At 32.2% G+C, this 18,658-nt stretch overlaps 2 protein-coding genes across 2 annotated transcripts; one reads left to right on the forward strand and one right to left on the reverse strand.

Moving 5' to 3' along the window:
• Window positions 1-262: 262 nt before the first annotated feature.
• LOC21393894 (protein PYRICULARIA ORYZAE RESISTANCE 21) lies at window positions 263-1,713 on the reverse strand. Its single transcript, XM_024166504.1, has 3 exons — window positions 1,413-1,713; window positions 971-1,055; window positions 263-852 (listed from the first exon to the last, which is right to left on the reverse strand). The coding sequence occupies exons 1-3, from the start codon at window positions 1,422-1,424 to the stop codon at window positions 314-316; spliced, it is 636 nt and encodes a 211-aa protein (XP_024022272.1). The 5' UTR covers window positions 1,425-1,713; the 3' UTR covers window positions 263-313.
• A 10,801-nt stretch (window positions 1,714-12,514) lies between these two features.
• Window positions 12,515-17,376, forward strand: LOC21393897 (heavy metal-associated isoprenylated plant protein 7). The gene is made up of 5 exons (XM_010089354.2): window positions 12,515-12,686; window positions 12,934-13,111; window positions 13,556-13,761; window positions 15,364-15,454; window positions 16,742-17,376. Exons 1-5 carry the CDS (start codon window positions 12,678-12,680, stop codon window positions 17,080-17,082), a joined length of 825 nt encoding a protein of 274 aa, XP_010087656.1. The 5' UTR covers window positions 12,515-12,677; the 3' UTR covers window positions 17,083-17,376.
• Window positions 17,377-18,658: the final 1,282 nt, after the last annotated feature.

Raw genomic sequence — 18,658 nt, forward strand, 5'->3', positions numbered from 1 at the left:
CACCAACTACCAAACTTTATTCTCAATTCCCAATTGTAATTTTATTTCCCCCATGATAATCGCCAAAAATAAAATAAACAAAAAAAAAAAAAAAAGCCCACCAATTGGACCAAAAAATTGACCCAACATTCACAAGAGGCAAACTGAAATATTCTCACAACTAGGCAGTTGAATTTATATATATATATATATATATATATATATATATATATCTAGAGAGAGAGAGAAAGTATTTATTTTTAACGCTGTTTTATGAGACTCGTTTTAATCTCGCAATTTGTGACGCTTCATAATCATATATGGCTTCCGCTATTTACATGATTGAGCAGGCTCCGGTGTTTTCTTCGGAGAAGTAATCGCAGCGGCTGACGTAGTAGGGCCTACTTCCACCGTAACTGTCGTACACCGGCCTACCGTAATACCCATCGTATTGATAACATGGGGGTGGGCCCGGCGGCACACAACCGTAAAAGCATGGCCCACCAGGACGACCTTCGTAACACTCCGGACAGCACGTACGTGGAGGGAACACCGGCACGCAAGGAACCACCACCGGCGGCGGAGGGGGTAGTTTGGGCTTCTCTGGCTCTTTGGGCTTCGGTGGCTCTTTAGGCTTCTCGGGTTCTTTCGGCTTCGGTGGTTCTTTCGGCTTCTCCGGCTCTTTTGGTTTTTCCGGTTGTTTTGGTTTCTCCGGCTCTTTGGGCTTGGGCTTCTCTGGGACTTTGATAACAATGCTCTTAATGGTGTCCCCACCTTTGCAGATTATCTTCTGCTTTATCTTCTCGGGGCTGCAACAAACCACTTTGATCGTCACCGTGTTATTCTTCTCATCGTACACCTGATCTTGTATTTCTGATCTTGTTCATAAAAAACACACAACAAAATAATAACTCAGTTTTCGTACTTAATTAATTCATAAAACATGTGACCAATTAAAAGAAATGTAGAGAGAGAGAAATCAGAAACTGACGAGGAAATTTACAGAGAATTTTTTTGATCTTCTTGTAGCACCGATGGCATTGAAGGTCAACCACCAGCACCATTATCGTGACTTGCTGTTAAAAAGTTGAATAATTTCATTACATAACGATAAAATCATACATAAAGACAAAATTTCATGATAATATAAAGGAATTAAAGAATTTGCAGACAAAAGGAGGCAGAATAACAGAGAGAGCAGAATCAGGTTCTGACAGGAAAGATAGTGGGGGTACACTTGAGAGAGATCAGGAACAAAGGGCCATAAAGAAAAACAAAATTATAAAGATTTCACTTCTAGATCAATAGCCAGTAAAAAAATATGAACCACAAAAAATATCGATATACAGAAAAATAGCCCAATTACAAGGAAACTTATCAAATGGGATATCTGGATAAAGAGAAGAGAAAAATAGATCCCAAGTGGAGAGTACCTTATCCACCATAGCTAAGCTTTGAGCTGATTTCAGATCTGGACCTTAACTCAAAGCGATTCTTGATCGATCGCGAGTAGCCGAACGGTGCTGTTATATCAGGCAATTAAAGCGAAATGCAGAGACAAGAGCGGAGAGATGGATCAAATGACGATATAAATCATGGCAAATTGGTCTCAAAAGACGACGTAAGCACAATATATCGTACAAAGCAGTAGCGAATGGGAAGATAACACGTAATGTTTGGTGTTGAAATTCATGCTATCATTAACGTTGTCGTGACATTAGACTTGCAAACTAAGAAAAATACATTGTGGGGGCACAACTAGTATAGAACATCGTATGTAATAGTATATTTATGACTCTTTTTAGTTTATAAATTTGGACGAAAATTTTATTTTTTTTTAAAAAGAAACATTACAATAAAAAAAAAAAGTTTAAATTGTGATTCAAGCTCAAAACGAACGGCCCTTAGTATAGCCCGAGAAGAAGGCTCCATAGCTTTTATGAGTTGTTGAATCTCCAATCTTTGCACTAGCATGTGGTTTGGCATGATTGACCCACCTCACCTCCCAATATTAAATATCATATGATAGGGTCTATAAAATAATAATAGTTAATGTTATTATTAAGATATTATTGTTTAGAAGGGATAAAGCAAGAATTACATCTTAAGTAACTTGGTTTAGTCAATTGCAATTGTGGGCCATGCACCCCACATGGAAACCTGGCTATCCACGTGGCTCTTCACGTCTAGCGCCACCCAACTCGGAATTGGCTCTCTTTCCCGCCATCCATGATGTTGCCCTTCGATTTGTATCGTGGTGTGGATGTGGATGCGACCTAGGAAGGTTCTCTTTGCGTTTTGGGAAGTGTCGGCTGAAGATGGAAAGAAAAAATCGCTGAAAATGACCTCAATAATTATCTTCCTAATCGCTATTATTACGTGTAGAAAGTGATTAAGAAGAATCCAGTGACACTTTTACCACTATATAAGCCTAGATAAATTGCGCTGTGTACGGCTGTTTAGCTTTGCAAAACATGATGTCAAATGAGTACAGAATGATTATATGATCTGGTTGAAGAATTGTTACTTTGGCGATATTGAGATCATTGAATTTTTTTTGCTAGGTTAAAAAAAAAAAAGAGTGATTATTTGATGCGTCCCTATTATTTTATACAACGAAATCTCATAGTCTATCAATCAAATATAAAATACCTGATCTCTGATTGTATTTGAAAGAGATGTCTTGTTTAACGCAAACTATCATGGTTTTAAGCATTGATTGCCATATTAACTTATTGCAGTCTGCAGATACGTCTATAACAAACCGTAGAGCCACCTTAATGAATGGTTATACTTAATTCTAAGCAACTGCTAGTGAAGGTCTATAATTATGGACAGTGGTGGAGCTAAGATTTTGTTTCAGAGAGGGCATAAATTAAAAATGTTAAAAATATTAAAAACACTAATAATATTAACTCTTAATACATTAATTAGTTGAAAATAAATGTATGTGCATATTGAATTTTTGTTATATATTCGTGAAATAAAATTTTAAAGAGAAAAGTGCAAGTTTTAAAAAAGGTGTTTATTACCTCAACAAAGGCAAATTAGAGCAAAGTTGTTTATGAGTAAATAGTAATTGAGAGGTTACTTGAAATGAAAAAAAAAAAAATCTTAATTAGGAATACATTTGAGAAGTATAATTTTATTGGGCTATTTAATTATTATTTTTTGGTGAGGCTCACTTTTGATACAATAAAGATTATATTAGAAAAATATTTTAAAAGTGTCAAATTTGAAAAAATAAAAATTTTAATTAGAGTAAAGTAAAAAATTTCAATTAGCTACATTTAAAAGTATAAGATTTAATAGGAAAAAAGTTTGGATTTTGGTTAAGATAATTTAAAATTTTTATTAATGAATGGGGCATATACGAAAATTTTGAAAATAATGGGGTAAAATTTAAAAACCAAAAATCCAGAGGGGGCATATGCCCTCCCTCGGTCTCACTCTCAACTCCCTCCGCCCCTGATTATGAGCCTTCCGTTTCAAGGTACTCTAATCTGAGTGCGACAAAGTGCATGGAAGTTTCACCTTCCACTTTGATTTCAAATTGTATATATTACATTGTGGTGGTTTGGTTTATTTTTCAAATTTTATGTTTTGTTTTCACTTTTTTTTTTTTTTTTTTTTTTTTTTAAATTTTTTTTTTTTTTTTTCTTTTTTTTTTTTTTTTTTTTTTTTTGCTGAATTTTGTTTCCATTTAGACAATGGGAATCTTGGGTCCACATGCAGTTTAGGCGGTTTTGATAGTTTGGTGTCTATGTGACTACCCCTTTGTGTGGTAGCGGACACTGACCTCAGAGGTGACGGGTAGCCGTGCGAACAAGTCAAACTGAATGGATACAATAATAATTATTTAGCTCAAGTGATAAATTGGTTCATAAATTAGAATCATATGAGTAAAATTATTTTTAATTTATATATATTTTTTATAAAAAAAAATATTATAATAAATCATGAATCATGATTTAAATTATAATTTAAATCTTTCAATCAAACATCTCTAAACGTAACTAACGATATATAAATATAAATGGAATAAGATGACTAATTGCCGTGTAAGATACCCCGTTTCAACAACTCAAGCAAACAAAAAAAAAATCAAATAAATCAAATCAAATAAAGATAAAATCTAAACGGCTGACTAAATAAATCAAATAAAGATATGACTCGTGCGAGAGAAGAAAATGACAAGTTGCCAGGTAATAATGCATAGTTTATATTTTTTTTTTTTGCTTTTTCTACAATTTTTTTTTTTTTTTGTGGAATTCTTTTCCTACTTGCTTCATATAGGAATATTTAATTTAGTAGCTTAATTTTTGTCTTTTATTGCGAACAAACAAGTAATAGCTACTAGTTAGGTAGCACTTCTTCTAAATCGAGAGTTGTTTTTTCCATGATTGCCTTCCTTTCCATTAGAGAGAGAATATACCCATACATTAATTTTCTATAGCTTAGTTTGGTAGTTACTTTTAACTATGTTGAAAAAAAAAAACAGTTGTTATAAAAAGTAGTAAAGTGTTTGATAAACTATAATTATAATAGTTGTGTTGGTTTTAAAATCAGTGTAATAACGTTTGATAAATTATGAGATTGAATTACTGTGAATAATTAAAAATTATGACTATATTATATTATACTATAATATAATATATATAATTACAATATAATGTATACTTATTATTATATTTAATATAATACTATAAAATTATTATTAAATAACATATTATATAATTATGATATAGAATATAATAATATTATTAAAATGGTTAATAAAATTACAATATTATAAAACATATTATAATATCAAATATGGCAATTATATGTGACGGATTGTTGTGATAGAGGACTTCTTGCGCTTGATGAGAATGGAGGGCTTGCAACTCAACTTGCCACCAGTGCAGCAGGGCAACCAATTAGACTACCGCCAGATTTGACCAAATAACTGGAGTTGTATATTTCACTGATGCTCCTGTGCCACCAACAAGGTACCTATTAATTATATTCAGTTAATTATAAGTACTATATATATGTGAGGGGGAGAAAAAGACTTATAGCCTGACCTTCTTTTCGCTAGGTTACGTTGAGAATTTGAGTTGAAAAATAAATTTATGTGAGAGAAAATATTGTAATAAATAAATTAAATTTAAACTTTTGTTAAAGAAAATACTGTAATAAAAAGTTTTAGTTGTAATTCGAATTGTAAAAAAAACGGTCTCTGTCTGATCAAATAAAAAGAACTCCAGGAGATAATTCAAATTTTAGTTATTTCAAAAAAATTTCTACAACAATTTATAATTTACTAGAAAAATAACCATGAATTGGATCAAGCCAACAATGTTCAAATAACAAAATAGTTCTTGAAGATGTTAGTTGGTAATTTAAATCATATTTAAATCCTCTGTCCGTATCAAGGAGGGGGTTTAAATTAAAATTTTCGTTCAACAAAGTATGGTAAAGGGAATTTAATTAGGACCAATGTTCCAGTTTCTCGTGCGTTTTGAGCACGGAGGGTTTGATACATGATTTATAGGTAATTAAGAGGTGCCAACCTAATTGAGACACATGCGTTAACCTCCCGTCATTTACTTCAAAAAAAAATGATTTAAAAGAGAGGGCAAAAATGATATTCTTGTCGATCGGCTTGTAGGAAGTCCGCTCAGCATTGAGAGGTCTTTGTCAACGTTCTATGTGGCATTAAGAAATACTGAAATTATCAGCCCCGCCTCCGGGCCGCCGCGGCCGCGGCTGGGAAGGCCGTTAACTGTTGTTCCCTTAGCTTTAGAGTTTAAAGGATGTGGTAAGATTATCCGGACAGTGAATCTCAGCACCTACTACGGAAATGCGACTGTCACTCAGTTCCAAAAAGAACTCGGCGAATATTACGTCGGTTATCTGGACGCTAAATTTATTGGTAAATTTGATGATTAAGGCTTACGTTGGCAATGCTGTAGATTTTCGAAAAATTATTTTTAACTGTGCTGAAGGAAGAAGCAGTTGTTACAAAAAACAGCTGAGTGTTTAGTCAACTATAATTATAGTAGCTATGCTGGTTTCAAAATCAGCGTAATATCGTTTGGTAAATTATGAGGTTGAATTGCTGTGGATAATTAAAAATTACAACTATATTATATTATACTATAATATAATATATATATATATAATTATAATATAATATATATTTATTATTATATTTAATATAATACAATAAAATTATTATTAAATAACATATTATATAACTATAATATATAATATAATAATATTATTAAAAAGATTAATATTATTACAATATTATAAAAGATATTATAATAATATATAAGAAATATTAATATTTCAGTTATAATATAATTAAAAATTACAACTATATTATATTATATTATATTACGAGTCTGAATTTTAGATTAACAAGATTGTAAATTTTAAATTTCATTAGGGGTATTATTAGTATTATGAAAGTTTCATTAATTTTATTATGATGATTCTCGCACAATCTAAAAGCTAAAGTTGTCTTTAGGCTACTTTTGATTTTGACTGTGGATTCTTGAAAAATTCTTCAAAAAACACTTTTGAGAAGATTTACCAAACACTAAAATCAGCTTCTGCTACAAGCAGAAACTGATTTTGGGATGGAAAAGCAATACCAAACTAAGCCTATATATGTTTTCTGTTTAAAAAGATAAATATAGGGTAAAATCCTTTTTTTTTTGGTCCTTTAACGATTAAAACACATGAAAACAGGTGGTATATATATTTTGAAGGAAAATAAATTGTTTCATTAAATGATATTGATACCTAGTAGTTTAGGGAATTGTATAGCAGCAATTGTATGGGTTTTGCATCTTTAAGAACAAGATCTTTGTACACGAGTTATTTATCTTCAATAGAGCATTCTTTCCTGATTTTTTAAAGTGAAAGGGGATTAGAAAATTTTCATTTGTAGGAGCAAGTTTATTTTTTTTCTTGTTCAGTTGACTACCGAAAAAAAAAAGGCAACGAAATATAAAAGACCAAATACACAGATACATACGTATATACGTACAAAAAAATAGAAAATTTATTCTTGAAAATATATGAGTCTTGACTTTTTTCTCTTACTCTTAATAAATATTATTTTATTAGTTTAATTATTTAACTAAAAAATTATAAATTAAGAATAAATGGTCACAATTCTTAGGTACGCATTGGCATTCGAGGCCACGAACACGATTCTTTCCTTGGTGGGCTTAGCTTCAATCTCTGGGTTTCGGCCTGGACCATTAAGGTGCCCAATTGCGTACTTCAGTGACCTGTCCTTGGGCCGACGAAGTGGTATACGAGATTAGATTAGATAACAAAAGCACGAGCTATTCACATAAAATAAGTAAATTAACGGTCAATTTTTTTATATTAGTTGTAAAAATACGGATATGACTGATGATTTTACTAAACAATTAACACTTCGGTCAATTTCAAATCAACAAAAAATGTAATTCGACTCAAACACGACCTAATTTCCACCTATGCAGAAAATATTAGAAAATATATCCCTTAATTCCCTAATTTCATTTGTTTCTCTTATAATTTTGTCTCTTTAAGTAATATATAAAAAGATAAGTGAGGCGAAAATCTTAGTGTTTTAAAAAAGATATGAATCTTTAGGCTTTTTTCTACTAGATGGGCATTCATATATATTTCCCCTTTTTTTTATGATTAACATTTTCCTAGAAAACATATGTTATAATTTAAGAGTAACATTATAAAAAAAAACACACTACTTGCCAACTTGGAGAAGAGATATATTTGATTATTAATCTCATGTTTCTTCTTTCCATATGTTTCAAATTTAAACGACAAATATGTGCTAGCCTACTTTGGCAACGAAACAGTTCATAAGATGGCAACATTGCCCATCTCTTAAAAGTGGGCCTAGATATTGTGGGCTTAAGAAATGGGCCCAGATAGTTTTTTATTAGATAGTGAACTACGTTGTTCCTATGTCTCTATGGCCGTACATGGTCATCCCTATTCATGGGTTAGACACGGACGAGAAGTTTCACCCGCTCCCTTTTAACGCAAGAGCAAATTGTCTCAATTAAAAAAAAAAAAAAAAATTAGTAAAATTGAAATATAAAAATTTTTAAAATTTTTTTTTGCTCATTTTGCCACAAGATTGCCACATCCAATTGTACGAAAATACATCCCAACTGAAACAACAAACATGCAACCATCTCATATTAATGAAGAGATGAACCATATCAAAAAGATTAACATGTCAAAATATAGGTTGGTTATTTTATTCCATGGATAAGAACTTTTTTTTAACTGTTAAATTAAGTGTGAATGTAGTGTCTTATGCGCACTTATAAATTTTTAATACAGATTTATATAGATATGTCCGTTAAAAAACCGCTCCAACCATTAAAAGCAACATTTTTCACAACAGAAAAAAATGCAATCCTACCATAAATAGATTTCCCAAACTATAATATCCCAAAAAAAAAAAAAAATTTGTCTTAGCGCCAATAAATAGATTAGAAACCAACTATTCTTTTTCTCCATCTAGAAAGAAATAGGGAAGAAAATCAGCACAAAGTCCAACTAAAACCCTGAAGAAACCACAGATAAAAAGCAAAAATCTGTAGAATTGGGCAAATGGCGAGCTTTGTTAGGCCATGGTTTGAGGTCCCAATCTCAATTCTGAAAATCTAGTTTGGGTAGATGGAGTAAGTTATTTCGGCTACTGAATAGTCATCTTCAGCCTCGCTACAACCGCTGGCCCAAGAGTCAACAAAAAATTAAGAAATAATACACACACACACACACATATATATATATATATATTTATATTGGTGGGGTGGCAGGGACTCCCTGATTGTCTTGGCAGGACCACTTTCGAATTCTGCGGTGGTGTCTTGGGGAATTATCACGGCTTTTGCTTTCAGGATTCTGAATCAGATTTCAGAATCACCTTTTGATCCAAAGAAAGTATAGAATTTTCAGCACCCTTCTGATTGTCTTCTATCCTTTTTTTTTTCTTGTTTTCTTGCGTACTCTTTAATTACCTCATATGCTTAAATAGTTATTTTCACACACTATTGTCATCACATACCAATACAATATAATGAAGTGACATAGTTATGGTTTTTATTTAATCATATGTCAATGTACACAAATTGAGTAACAGAAAGTTCCGCTCACTAGTCGTAGGTAGAACTTTAGTGCAACTAGCATTCTGTTGGGTTGTTAATTTAGGACTCGTTTACTTTACTGATTCAAGATTACAACAAAAAAAGTTTGATGTGACTGTTTCAGAGAGCTTTTTACTGTAGCAAAACTCGAATTTTAAACTCGAATCGGTGAAATGAACGTGACTTTACTAATTTCTTTTAACTGTTAGACGATTAATCTCACCGCAGCTCGTGAAGCCAAACTGACATTGTAGACTTTGAACGTCGGTTAAAAAAACCGACGTGAAATTAGGTGAGATGGTAAGTAGGGATTTTGACCTTGGAATCTACCCAGCTTCACATGTTGTTCTCCTTTAGTCGACTGATCAAACCATAAGATAAAATTCTTACTTTTTATTTAAAAGGGAAAGTCGAATTCCCCATCCCTCCCTATTATCATTCTTCATTATTATTGGATGTCAACTTTTTTACGTGAAGCACGACATATCACTTCTGATACAATGCCTTTTTTTTTTTTTCCTTTTGGCCACTTTCTTTTCTTTTTTTCTTTTTGGCCCCTTTTTTCATTCTCACAACACTTTGATTTCATTGGCGACTAAAGACGACGACGACAACACTTATCGTAACACGTGTCAGTCAGTGAGTGGTTATATCCATCTGATCGGTCCCACTGTTGTCAACCTTTTGATCACTTTCAAGATGCTGATTGAAATTGGGTTTACGTGCTCGAGAGACTTGGAATCCGGAACCGTGGGCTCCGTCGTGTATTATTCACATGATGCATGTATCATATTCATGTAAATTGCCCGGTGACTTGCATATATATCAGCTCCACACAACTGTTTTTTGTCTTTCCCGTTACAAAAATTCTACATCCCCATAAGAGTTTCAACTTTCACATCATTCTCTTCTATATAATATTGCAGAGAAGAGAAAAATTGAGAACTACTGTTCACATGACTGTGCGTTTGGTTAGTGGATTCGTACGATGATTCGAATCATAGTTCGTGGTTCACTACAGTATTTTCTCTAATAAAAAACACACATAAATTGAGAATAGTTTTAAATTATAATTATGAATCTATGAACTAAACACACGTAAATATTAGAATCTACAGCAGAAAAAAAAAATGGGACGTTTCTGGATGGATTCAGGAAAGAAACTTTGTAGTAGTCCATCAAGACCAGATAAAATTGATCATGGAAAATGAGGAGAAAGTTATGAGAAACTCGATTTAGTTTAAGAATATAAAAATCGCCAATATAAATAACAGATATTTGTAGAAATTGAACTTCATTCTTGGAGCACAATATACTGTGATATGTATTTTAATTTCATTAAAAAAAATCAGTCTCGCGAACAACATGGTTGGTAATGCTATTCGCCACGTTACACGTATATATGTCTTACAAATTTCCAACCAATAAAAAATAGGGTGGTCTTTTTTCCTATTTAATTTCTTGCGCAACGCAACACTTTCTAAGTTATAATATCAAAGCTTGAATTAAAGTTGAAGAATCAAGTTCAAATCAAATAGACGAGGAGAAAAACTATTAATGGGTCAAATATTATTTTTAAACACAAAATAGACTTTTTTGGGGTCATCAAATTAATTTTGATTGGAGATTTTTTTTTTTAATTCGGTTTACTTTTTATTTTATTTTATCGGAGTTAAGATCATAGGTACATTCGCTCGGAAGACGATCCAAATACAAAATTTAATGATGGGGTCTTACCTGCACTTTTCTGTAGAGTTTTAAGAAAGGAGAATCTTTTGTTTTTTAGTAGGAAAGCATAGAATAGAACCTTATCAAGAACTTTTTGGATTGGCTCATACCCAATTGGTTAGTTTTACAGAAATTAAAAGATATTATGCCTAACTCAATTTAACAAAATTGATTTGTTAAGAGATGATTGTCCTCACCTTATTAAGTGGATCATGTTAATATCTCAAGCCAATATAAGATTCTAATACACCCCCTCACGCACAGCGTGAACTATGCCAAACCACTGCAAATAAGTAAATATTAGGAGACCTAAAATTACAAAACTGGGTCTGCTCTGATACCATTTTACAAAGATCAATTAATATTGAGTCTAACTCAACCTAACAAAACTAACTTATAATGAAAGGATTGACCTCACCTTATTAAGTGAATCATGTCAATATAGGATTTTAATAGTTTGTGCATATAATACTATTACATCAAATGTTCAAAAGAGCGCACTATCTCATCATTGAGCGAAACTGCGTACGTTCTATTCTGTTACATATTCTTGTTTCTTATAATAAGAACATTGTATCTGCTAAAGCCTCAAGGTACAGATTAAGTACAAAGCAGAATTTAACTACCGTATTATGATCCCTCAGATTTAGCCTAATTTTGTAATATTCTTAGGCACCAGTACTCAACTTTCTGTGTTTGGATGAGGCTTGTCTATTCCATAATAATTAACTGACTAAACTTTTGGCTGACACGTTAATCTTCGAAAACCTTTACGGTAAGGTATAAAAAAGAACTATACAAGTAGCGGTCTGTTTTAAATCGACAAAATTTTTATAAACTTGAATCTTGTTATTTTGATTCGGCTTTAACTAGATTTAGTTTTCAAAAACATGCATTATCGGTAGCCCTAAATGTTGTTCAAATGTTTTTAACCTATTTGACCTCAATTAATAAACTTATTTTGTCCTACTCTTTGTTTGTTTTTTTAAACATATGTTTACCATAAGCCTGCGCCATAACATATATATAAGTGGTTTAGAAGAAAATGAGGGGCATTTTCGTGAGATGCTGAGAGCTTGTTCTTTTAGAGTTTAATTTGAGTATAATTTTTTAGTTGAATTTGAGTTATAACTTGAGTTTAACTTGTAACTTGAGTTTGTGTTTGGTTGTGTACATTTGAGTTATGGTTTGAGATAAGAATCTTTTTGAGTTTGTGTTTGAGTGAGTCAAAACTTGAATTTGTATTTAGATAGTATGTTAATAAAAACTCAATGCTGATGAAAAATTTTAATATGGTATATGGGTCGGGTTTTATTCGTCTTTTCGTTGTCAACGCATAGAAAAAAAATCATCTCAATCAGAATTAAAACGAAAAAGTTATAACATTTTTAATAATAGAAAAAATACTGTTCATTAATTTGAGTTTGAGTTTCTGAACTCAAATTGAAGGTTAAACTTGAACTCAAGTTTTAGTCTTAAACTTGAGTTTAAACTCAAATAAAATTGTAACTTGAGTTTTTTTTTTTTTTAGTTTTTCATTTAAAAGAACAAGCAAGCTGAGTCATCCGAATGTCTGGTCTGCATTATATATATTCCACGTCATATTTGCAGAATCTCCACCTTACTTAAATGTTTTCTTCCCCACACCACTAGACACTCGTATATGAGAGAGAGAGAAAGAAAGAGCTTTTAGCTAATAAGAATGACTGGGTAAATCTTGCTTTGGCTGCTGAAAACTTTGCAATTCCCATCAAACTTTCAAACCAGAGAGAGAGAGAGTACTTGAGAATAATCACAGATATGGGTGAAGTAAGTGTTCTCTCATATTTTATTGATTTTTTTTTTCCATGCATAATCTGTCTATCTCCCATTATATATTTTATTCAATAGATGCAGTTGTAGTACTGAAACCTGCTTTTAGGTTAATCTTTCTTTCCGTATCTGCTCTAGCGCCCTCCTATTTCACATCAGAACAGATACATATATGTATATTTGTGTGTTTGTTTGTAGGCTTCATGTTTCAAATCCTTATTGCTTGCTTTTGTTGTAACCGAAGGAGAACAAAGAGGAAAAGAAGGAGGAAGAAAAGAAAGAGGAAAGGAAAGAAGAAAAGAAAGAGGAAGAGAAAAAGGAGGAAAAGAAAGAAGAAGAGCCTCCAGTGATTGTACTAAAGGTTGATATGCATTGTGAAGCTTGCGCTAGGAAAGTTGCAAGAGCCTTGAAGGGTTTCGAAGGTATTTTTGTCTATATCTCATCTTGTAATCTCTTTTATCATTTTTCGAATCTCATTGCATCTCTTGAATTTTTATTTATTTTTAGAAACAGCTTTCTTTCTTTTTTTTTCTTCTTCTTTTTTGAATATTTTTAGAAACAGCTTGTTAATGAATCGTGAAAGACCTAAAGTGATATTCATGACATAAAGTGGGAATTTATATATAAAAATACAAATCTAGATTGGAATCCCATTACAAACCCTTTTACTTTTAACCCTTTTTCTCCTCTTTTATATAATAAATCCTTACATTTTTGGACGTAAATCATGTTGAACACTTTTTATGGAATGAAAAAAATATTTAAAACATTTCCGTTACCTACCAATGAGACAAAAAAAACGGCGCAAGATTAAGTTAATAATTAGCAATAGCTTATGAGTTAATTTAATTAATTATCTGGTTCAGGTGTGGAGGAAGTAACCACAGATAGCAAAACTAGCAAAGTGATAGTGAAAGGCAAGGCAGCAGACCCCATAAAGGTGTGCGAGAGATTACAAAAGAAAAGTGGCCGAAAAGTAGAGTTAATCTCTCCTTTGCCTAAGCCTCCGGAGGAGAACAAGGAAACCAAAGAAGAGAAAAAAGAACAGAAAGAAGAAGAGAAAAAAGAAGAGGTAATATTTAAATAAGATTATCATTATATATAAGCACTTTCTTGATTAATAGTTAATAAATAGAGTTTAATTTGAATCTTAATTGGAACAAAAATTAACATAAAATTAGTACGACTCTTTTTTCCAACACTAGCAGTACGTACTCAATTATTGACCCACTTGAGAGTTTTTAATTTAGGTGGCGTTTGTTTTAATGATTCTATCTAATTTAAAATTATAATTTTTAGTTTTGTTATAGTATTTTTTTTAATTTTAAAAATTAAAATTATTAATAATAAACGTGATCTTATGGAGCCATTGAGACTTTGGAGAGTGACTCACTTTCAAAAACAGTGAAATCTGCGTGCTGCTATTTCCATGCTGACATGAAAGAAACAACACAAAAATTAGCAAAATGACGCACAGGCCAGCCAGCCAGCCAGCCAACCTCTCCACAGACACGTTTAACGAGGAGGATGGACAATGGCATTAAGACCGGGAAGTTTGACCCCACATCAGTCCACTAGGGCTCTCTCTGTTTTGTGCGTGTATGTGTGTGCCGTACAGCAACCCCACCTGTGAACCTGTGGGTTGTTCACGGGTACCAACGTCCTAAATAATTTTTTGGACGTTTTCTTCACTTTATTATTATTTATTTCGTGCACAAAAACGACAATGAAAAAGGGTATACCATAATATAATTCCTTTTAGTGTGATATTTATATGTATATATGTGTGTATGTATATGTATATGTATGAATATTAAATAAGAGCTCTGCATGGGAGAGTAGCGTCTTGTTTGGTGCTTTGTCGTGCATATATATATATATATATATATATATATTTACTACCTTTCCTTTTCTCTCCTTATGACTCTCATCGGGAGTTGGGTATGTGGGCTTCACATGCCCCACTTGTGTTTTGTGTTTCACACTTTTACTCTTGCGGTAAATGGAAAAGAACGGTTTGAAACAAAAGAAGAAAGAGACTGTTTATAAAGTATATATATCATGGAGATTAGAGTAATTATGTGATCAATCTTTAGGAATAAATAGGCTAAAATGGTCCATTAAAAGAGTAGAATCTTCATCTCCATAGGATTAAACTAAAGTTAGGGTTGTTTTTGTGTGGTGGAAACTAGCTAAGCTGGTTAAAGAGAAGTAATTCAGCTTTTCTATCTCTTAATGTACTGTTTTTTTTTTTTTTTTTTTTTTTTTTTTTTTTTTTTTTTTTTTTTTTTTTGTGTTCCTTTTGTGTTGAAATATAAGTTTACTTGTTGAAGTACTGAATATTAATTAACTTAAAGAAAATGGAAAAAATTCTTACTAACCAACTTGTGGCCGCATCAAAAGTTTAGAAAAGTAACATAAATTTCGCATGAAATTATTGTACGTATATTCTACTCCCACGTAATATATACAATTTTCCCTTTTCTCACTTGGTTAATTCGCTAACCATAAAAATAAGAACAACCCACATGGTTGTCTACTTCAACTTGTCGGTAACGACTTCATTCCTGCACTGGTTGATTTGGGACCCTTTTTTGATCCCTCTTAAATGATATTCTTTTGTGTTTGTTTGACCAATTAATCTAACAAAAGTCTAATTATCTATAAATGGCAGCCTCCCACTCCTATAACGGTTATATTAAAAGTTCGAATGCATTGCGAAGCATGCGCTCAAGTTTTGCAGAAGCGAATCAGAAAGATCAAAGGTATATATTGCAAAATTATTTTTTCATGCGAAATTTTATTCCCAAGTATATATTAATATCAGCATTAATTATTTATCATGTTATCGATAATATTGGTAGAAATTGTTTGACGTGGTTGTGAAAATAACAATTAAGGACCTCCATGTACTCCAAACTATCAAACAAGTAATTTGATAATATATATATATATATATATATGTGTATATATATAGGGCGTCCCCATGTAGTGACTAGAGAGGGGTGAAATATATTTCGAGGTATGTTAAATATTTGGAAGCAGAAAAAGCGGAGTAAAATGGAAGGGAAAATGAGAAAGTAACTTTCACCAGGTCAGTGGTAGGTAGGAGGGGAGAACAGAATTATGGCAGGGAAGGGATATTCATTTCGTGTTTTTTTTTTTTTTTTTCGTACGAAATCTCTCTTCCTAAGTTGATCACTTAAAACAAAAATAAAGTTATAAGGGTAATGATAAAATTTAATCTTCATGCACGTGCTAGTTATTAATTACTAATGCCATCATAATTAGTTACACATCAACCAAAACATGCATCATTATCTCTCTCTCTCTCTCTCTCTCTCTCTCTCTCATTTCTGCAGTGTGCGTGCATGGTTAAAGATAAACTTGCTTTTCTATGAATAAGTGGAGAGAATTTTTCGGAAATTTTCTGAATATTGTATGAAAATCAAATCAACCAGCCTAGTGGTGCAAGTTGGATATCAATTCTAAAGGTCTTTTAATATTGGACGATCAATAGGCATTGGAATCTTTTCGTTATTGTCTTCTACCCAAATATCCACGTCAAAAATGCTTATATGCATGATTAGGGGAATGTGTTTAACTAGTCTTTCGTCAAGACCCAATGAAATGGTCTTGATAGGTCACTAGTGACATGACTGATCAACTTAACAGGCCCAATAAAAGATTTCAAGAAATGGGCCACCAAGAATAACATGAATGAAAATTTAGACATGTAACATACTCTCCCCTTTTTCTTTTTTTTTTTTTGCTAGTAAACATACTCTTACTAGTTATTTGCATATACTCTTACTAGTTATGTGTTGAAATATAACAAACAATGTAGAGTATATTACAAAATAACAAATTTTGAAAGTATTAATTACTATGATAATTTCTATGTAATTATGCTATATATTTAAAATATTCTAAAAACACATTTTTAATGTTTCGATATTCTTGGAAATGTGTCACGTGAAGACTTGATCCAATTATGTACACAGATTAAACAATTTGTTCAAGACATTAATAGAATGAGCATGTCACTGCAGGTGTGGACTCAGTGGAAACAGACCTGGGAAACGATCAAGTGATAGTAAAGGGCATTGTTGATCCCGCCAAGCTAGTCGACGACGTGTACAAGAAAACCAAAAAGCAGGCTTCAGTAGTGCCGGAAGAGAAGAAGGTAGAAGAGAAGAAGGAAGAGGAGAAGAAGGAAGAGAAAGAAGGCGAAAAGAAGGAAGGCGAAGAAGGCAAAGGAGAGGAAGATAAGAAGAGCGAGGTAAAGAAGAGCGAGTACTGGCCGTCCAAGTACTACTTGGAGTTGGAGTATGCTTATCCTCCTACTCAGATTTTCAGCGATGAGAACCCCAACGCTTGCTCTGTCATGTGAGTGTGACCGATTGATATAATGTTGTGCGTACCTTTGTTTGGTAAAATATTTAGCTGAGGCCTTCAATTATGCAATTTTCTATGTACTTAAATGTAGTAATAAGATGACCATACTGAAGGAAAGAACGAGAAGCTAGCAAGCTAGGGTTTGTGCCATCTGGGCATCCCTGTAATTTGTTTGTCTAATTGTACTCTGAATATTTTTGAATTCGAAAGTATGTGTGTGTACATTGAACAAATTTGCCGTTTCTCTGTAGTTTCGGTAATAAGTCACGTCCTAATTGGCGCCAATTTTTGAAACGATAATCTATAACAAAAGTTGTACTCATTACGTGATCTTCCAGGTTTTTCCGTTTTTAGCATTGGACCAAAAAAAAAAAAAATGGTCATCTTGATAACATGAGGCCCAGTCTCTTAAAAGACGTTTGGTTCATAGATTAGAATCACGATATTAGAACTATTTTTTATTTACGTATTTTTTGTGAGAAAAAATACTGTAACAAACCACGAACCATGATTCAAATCGGGGTACGAATCCCCCAACTAAACAACTCCTTAACCTATTTTTCTGTTCTTTTCTTCTTTTACCAAACGCAAAGATTGGCGTGCATGAGCACAAAACATTGTTCGGTTTTCTATGAAATGAAATTAATGCCACACCAATCATCATTCACACAAGAAAACTTCAGCCTGCAACATATATTTTTTTTTACTGCGTAGAGCTTTTAATGTTATAAAAAAGTTTATATTATACTATTAACATATATTTCATATTATAATATTGTTAATATATAGTTTCCTGATCGGTATGTTCGATTCGATTACAGCATTTTGGAATTCCAGAAATCATTGACAACAATTTTCAGTAAGTGTAATATAATAAAAGATAAGTAGTATAAAAACAAAATAAAGAGGTTTAGAGTTCAACCATGAAGGAAACCAAACAAAATATGAAAATTAGCAACAACCCTTTAGAAAAGTCAGAGGAAAAAAAAAAACCACATACACACACACACACCATTATCATCATACAACTTGAAACCTTTTTCATTTCTAACTCGAAAAGCCTATGCATTTTTCTTTTCCAAGTTAATCTTTATGTCACGTTCTAGAGGTAATAGTGAAAGACAAAGCATCTGAGCATATATAGATAAACGACATATTCCATATGTGGGCACAAGTAAGAGCGTCTGTGACCACCAATGGTGCAAGACCTGCATATCCACTCGAACATAGATTGACTTTTAAACCGCCAAAGGTTCAAACTTGTGGAGAAAAAAAAAAATATTTCTTTCATTTCGAATGTACAGTTTTTTTTTTTTTTGGGTAGAAAATACTGTATAATTGGACTAGGACGGTACTCACCGTGCCACTTGGAAAAAGTACAGGAAGCCACTTGCACCCTCCAATGATGTTTTTTACTCAGATAAATTTTTTTGACGTATATAGACAAGCAAATAATTAGAGAAAGTGTTGGATTTATGTAGAGCATAGTTGCGCTGCAATGATTTCGGGTATTTTAGTGGACATTTGTGTCATAAATTTAAAGTTATGATTCAAAATAATTATCATTTTAT

Source organism: Morus notabilis, unplaced genomic scaffold (genome assembly GCF_000414095.1).
Source record: "Morus notabilis unplaced genomic scaffold, ASM41409v2 Scaffold745, whole genome shotgun sequence".
NCBI classification, from domain to species: Eukaryota; Viridiplantae; Streptophyta; class Magnoliopsida; order Rosales; family Moraceae; genus Morus; species Morus notabilis.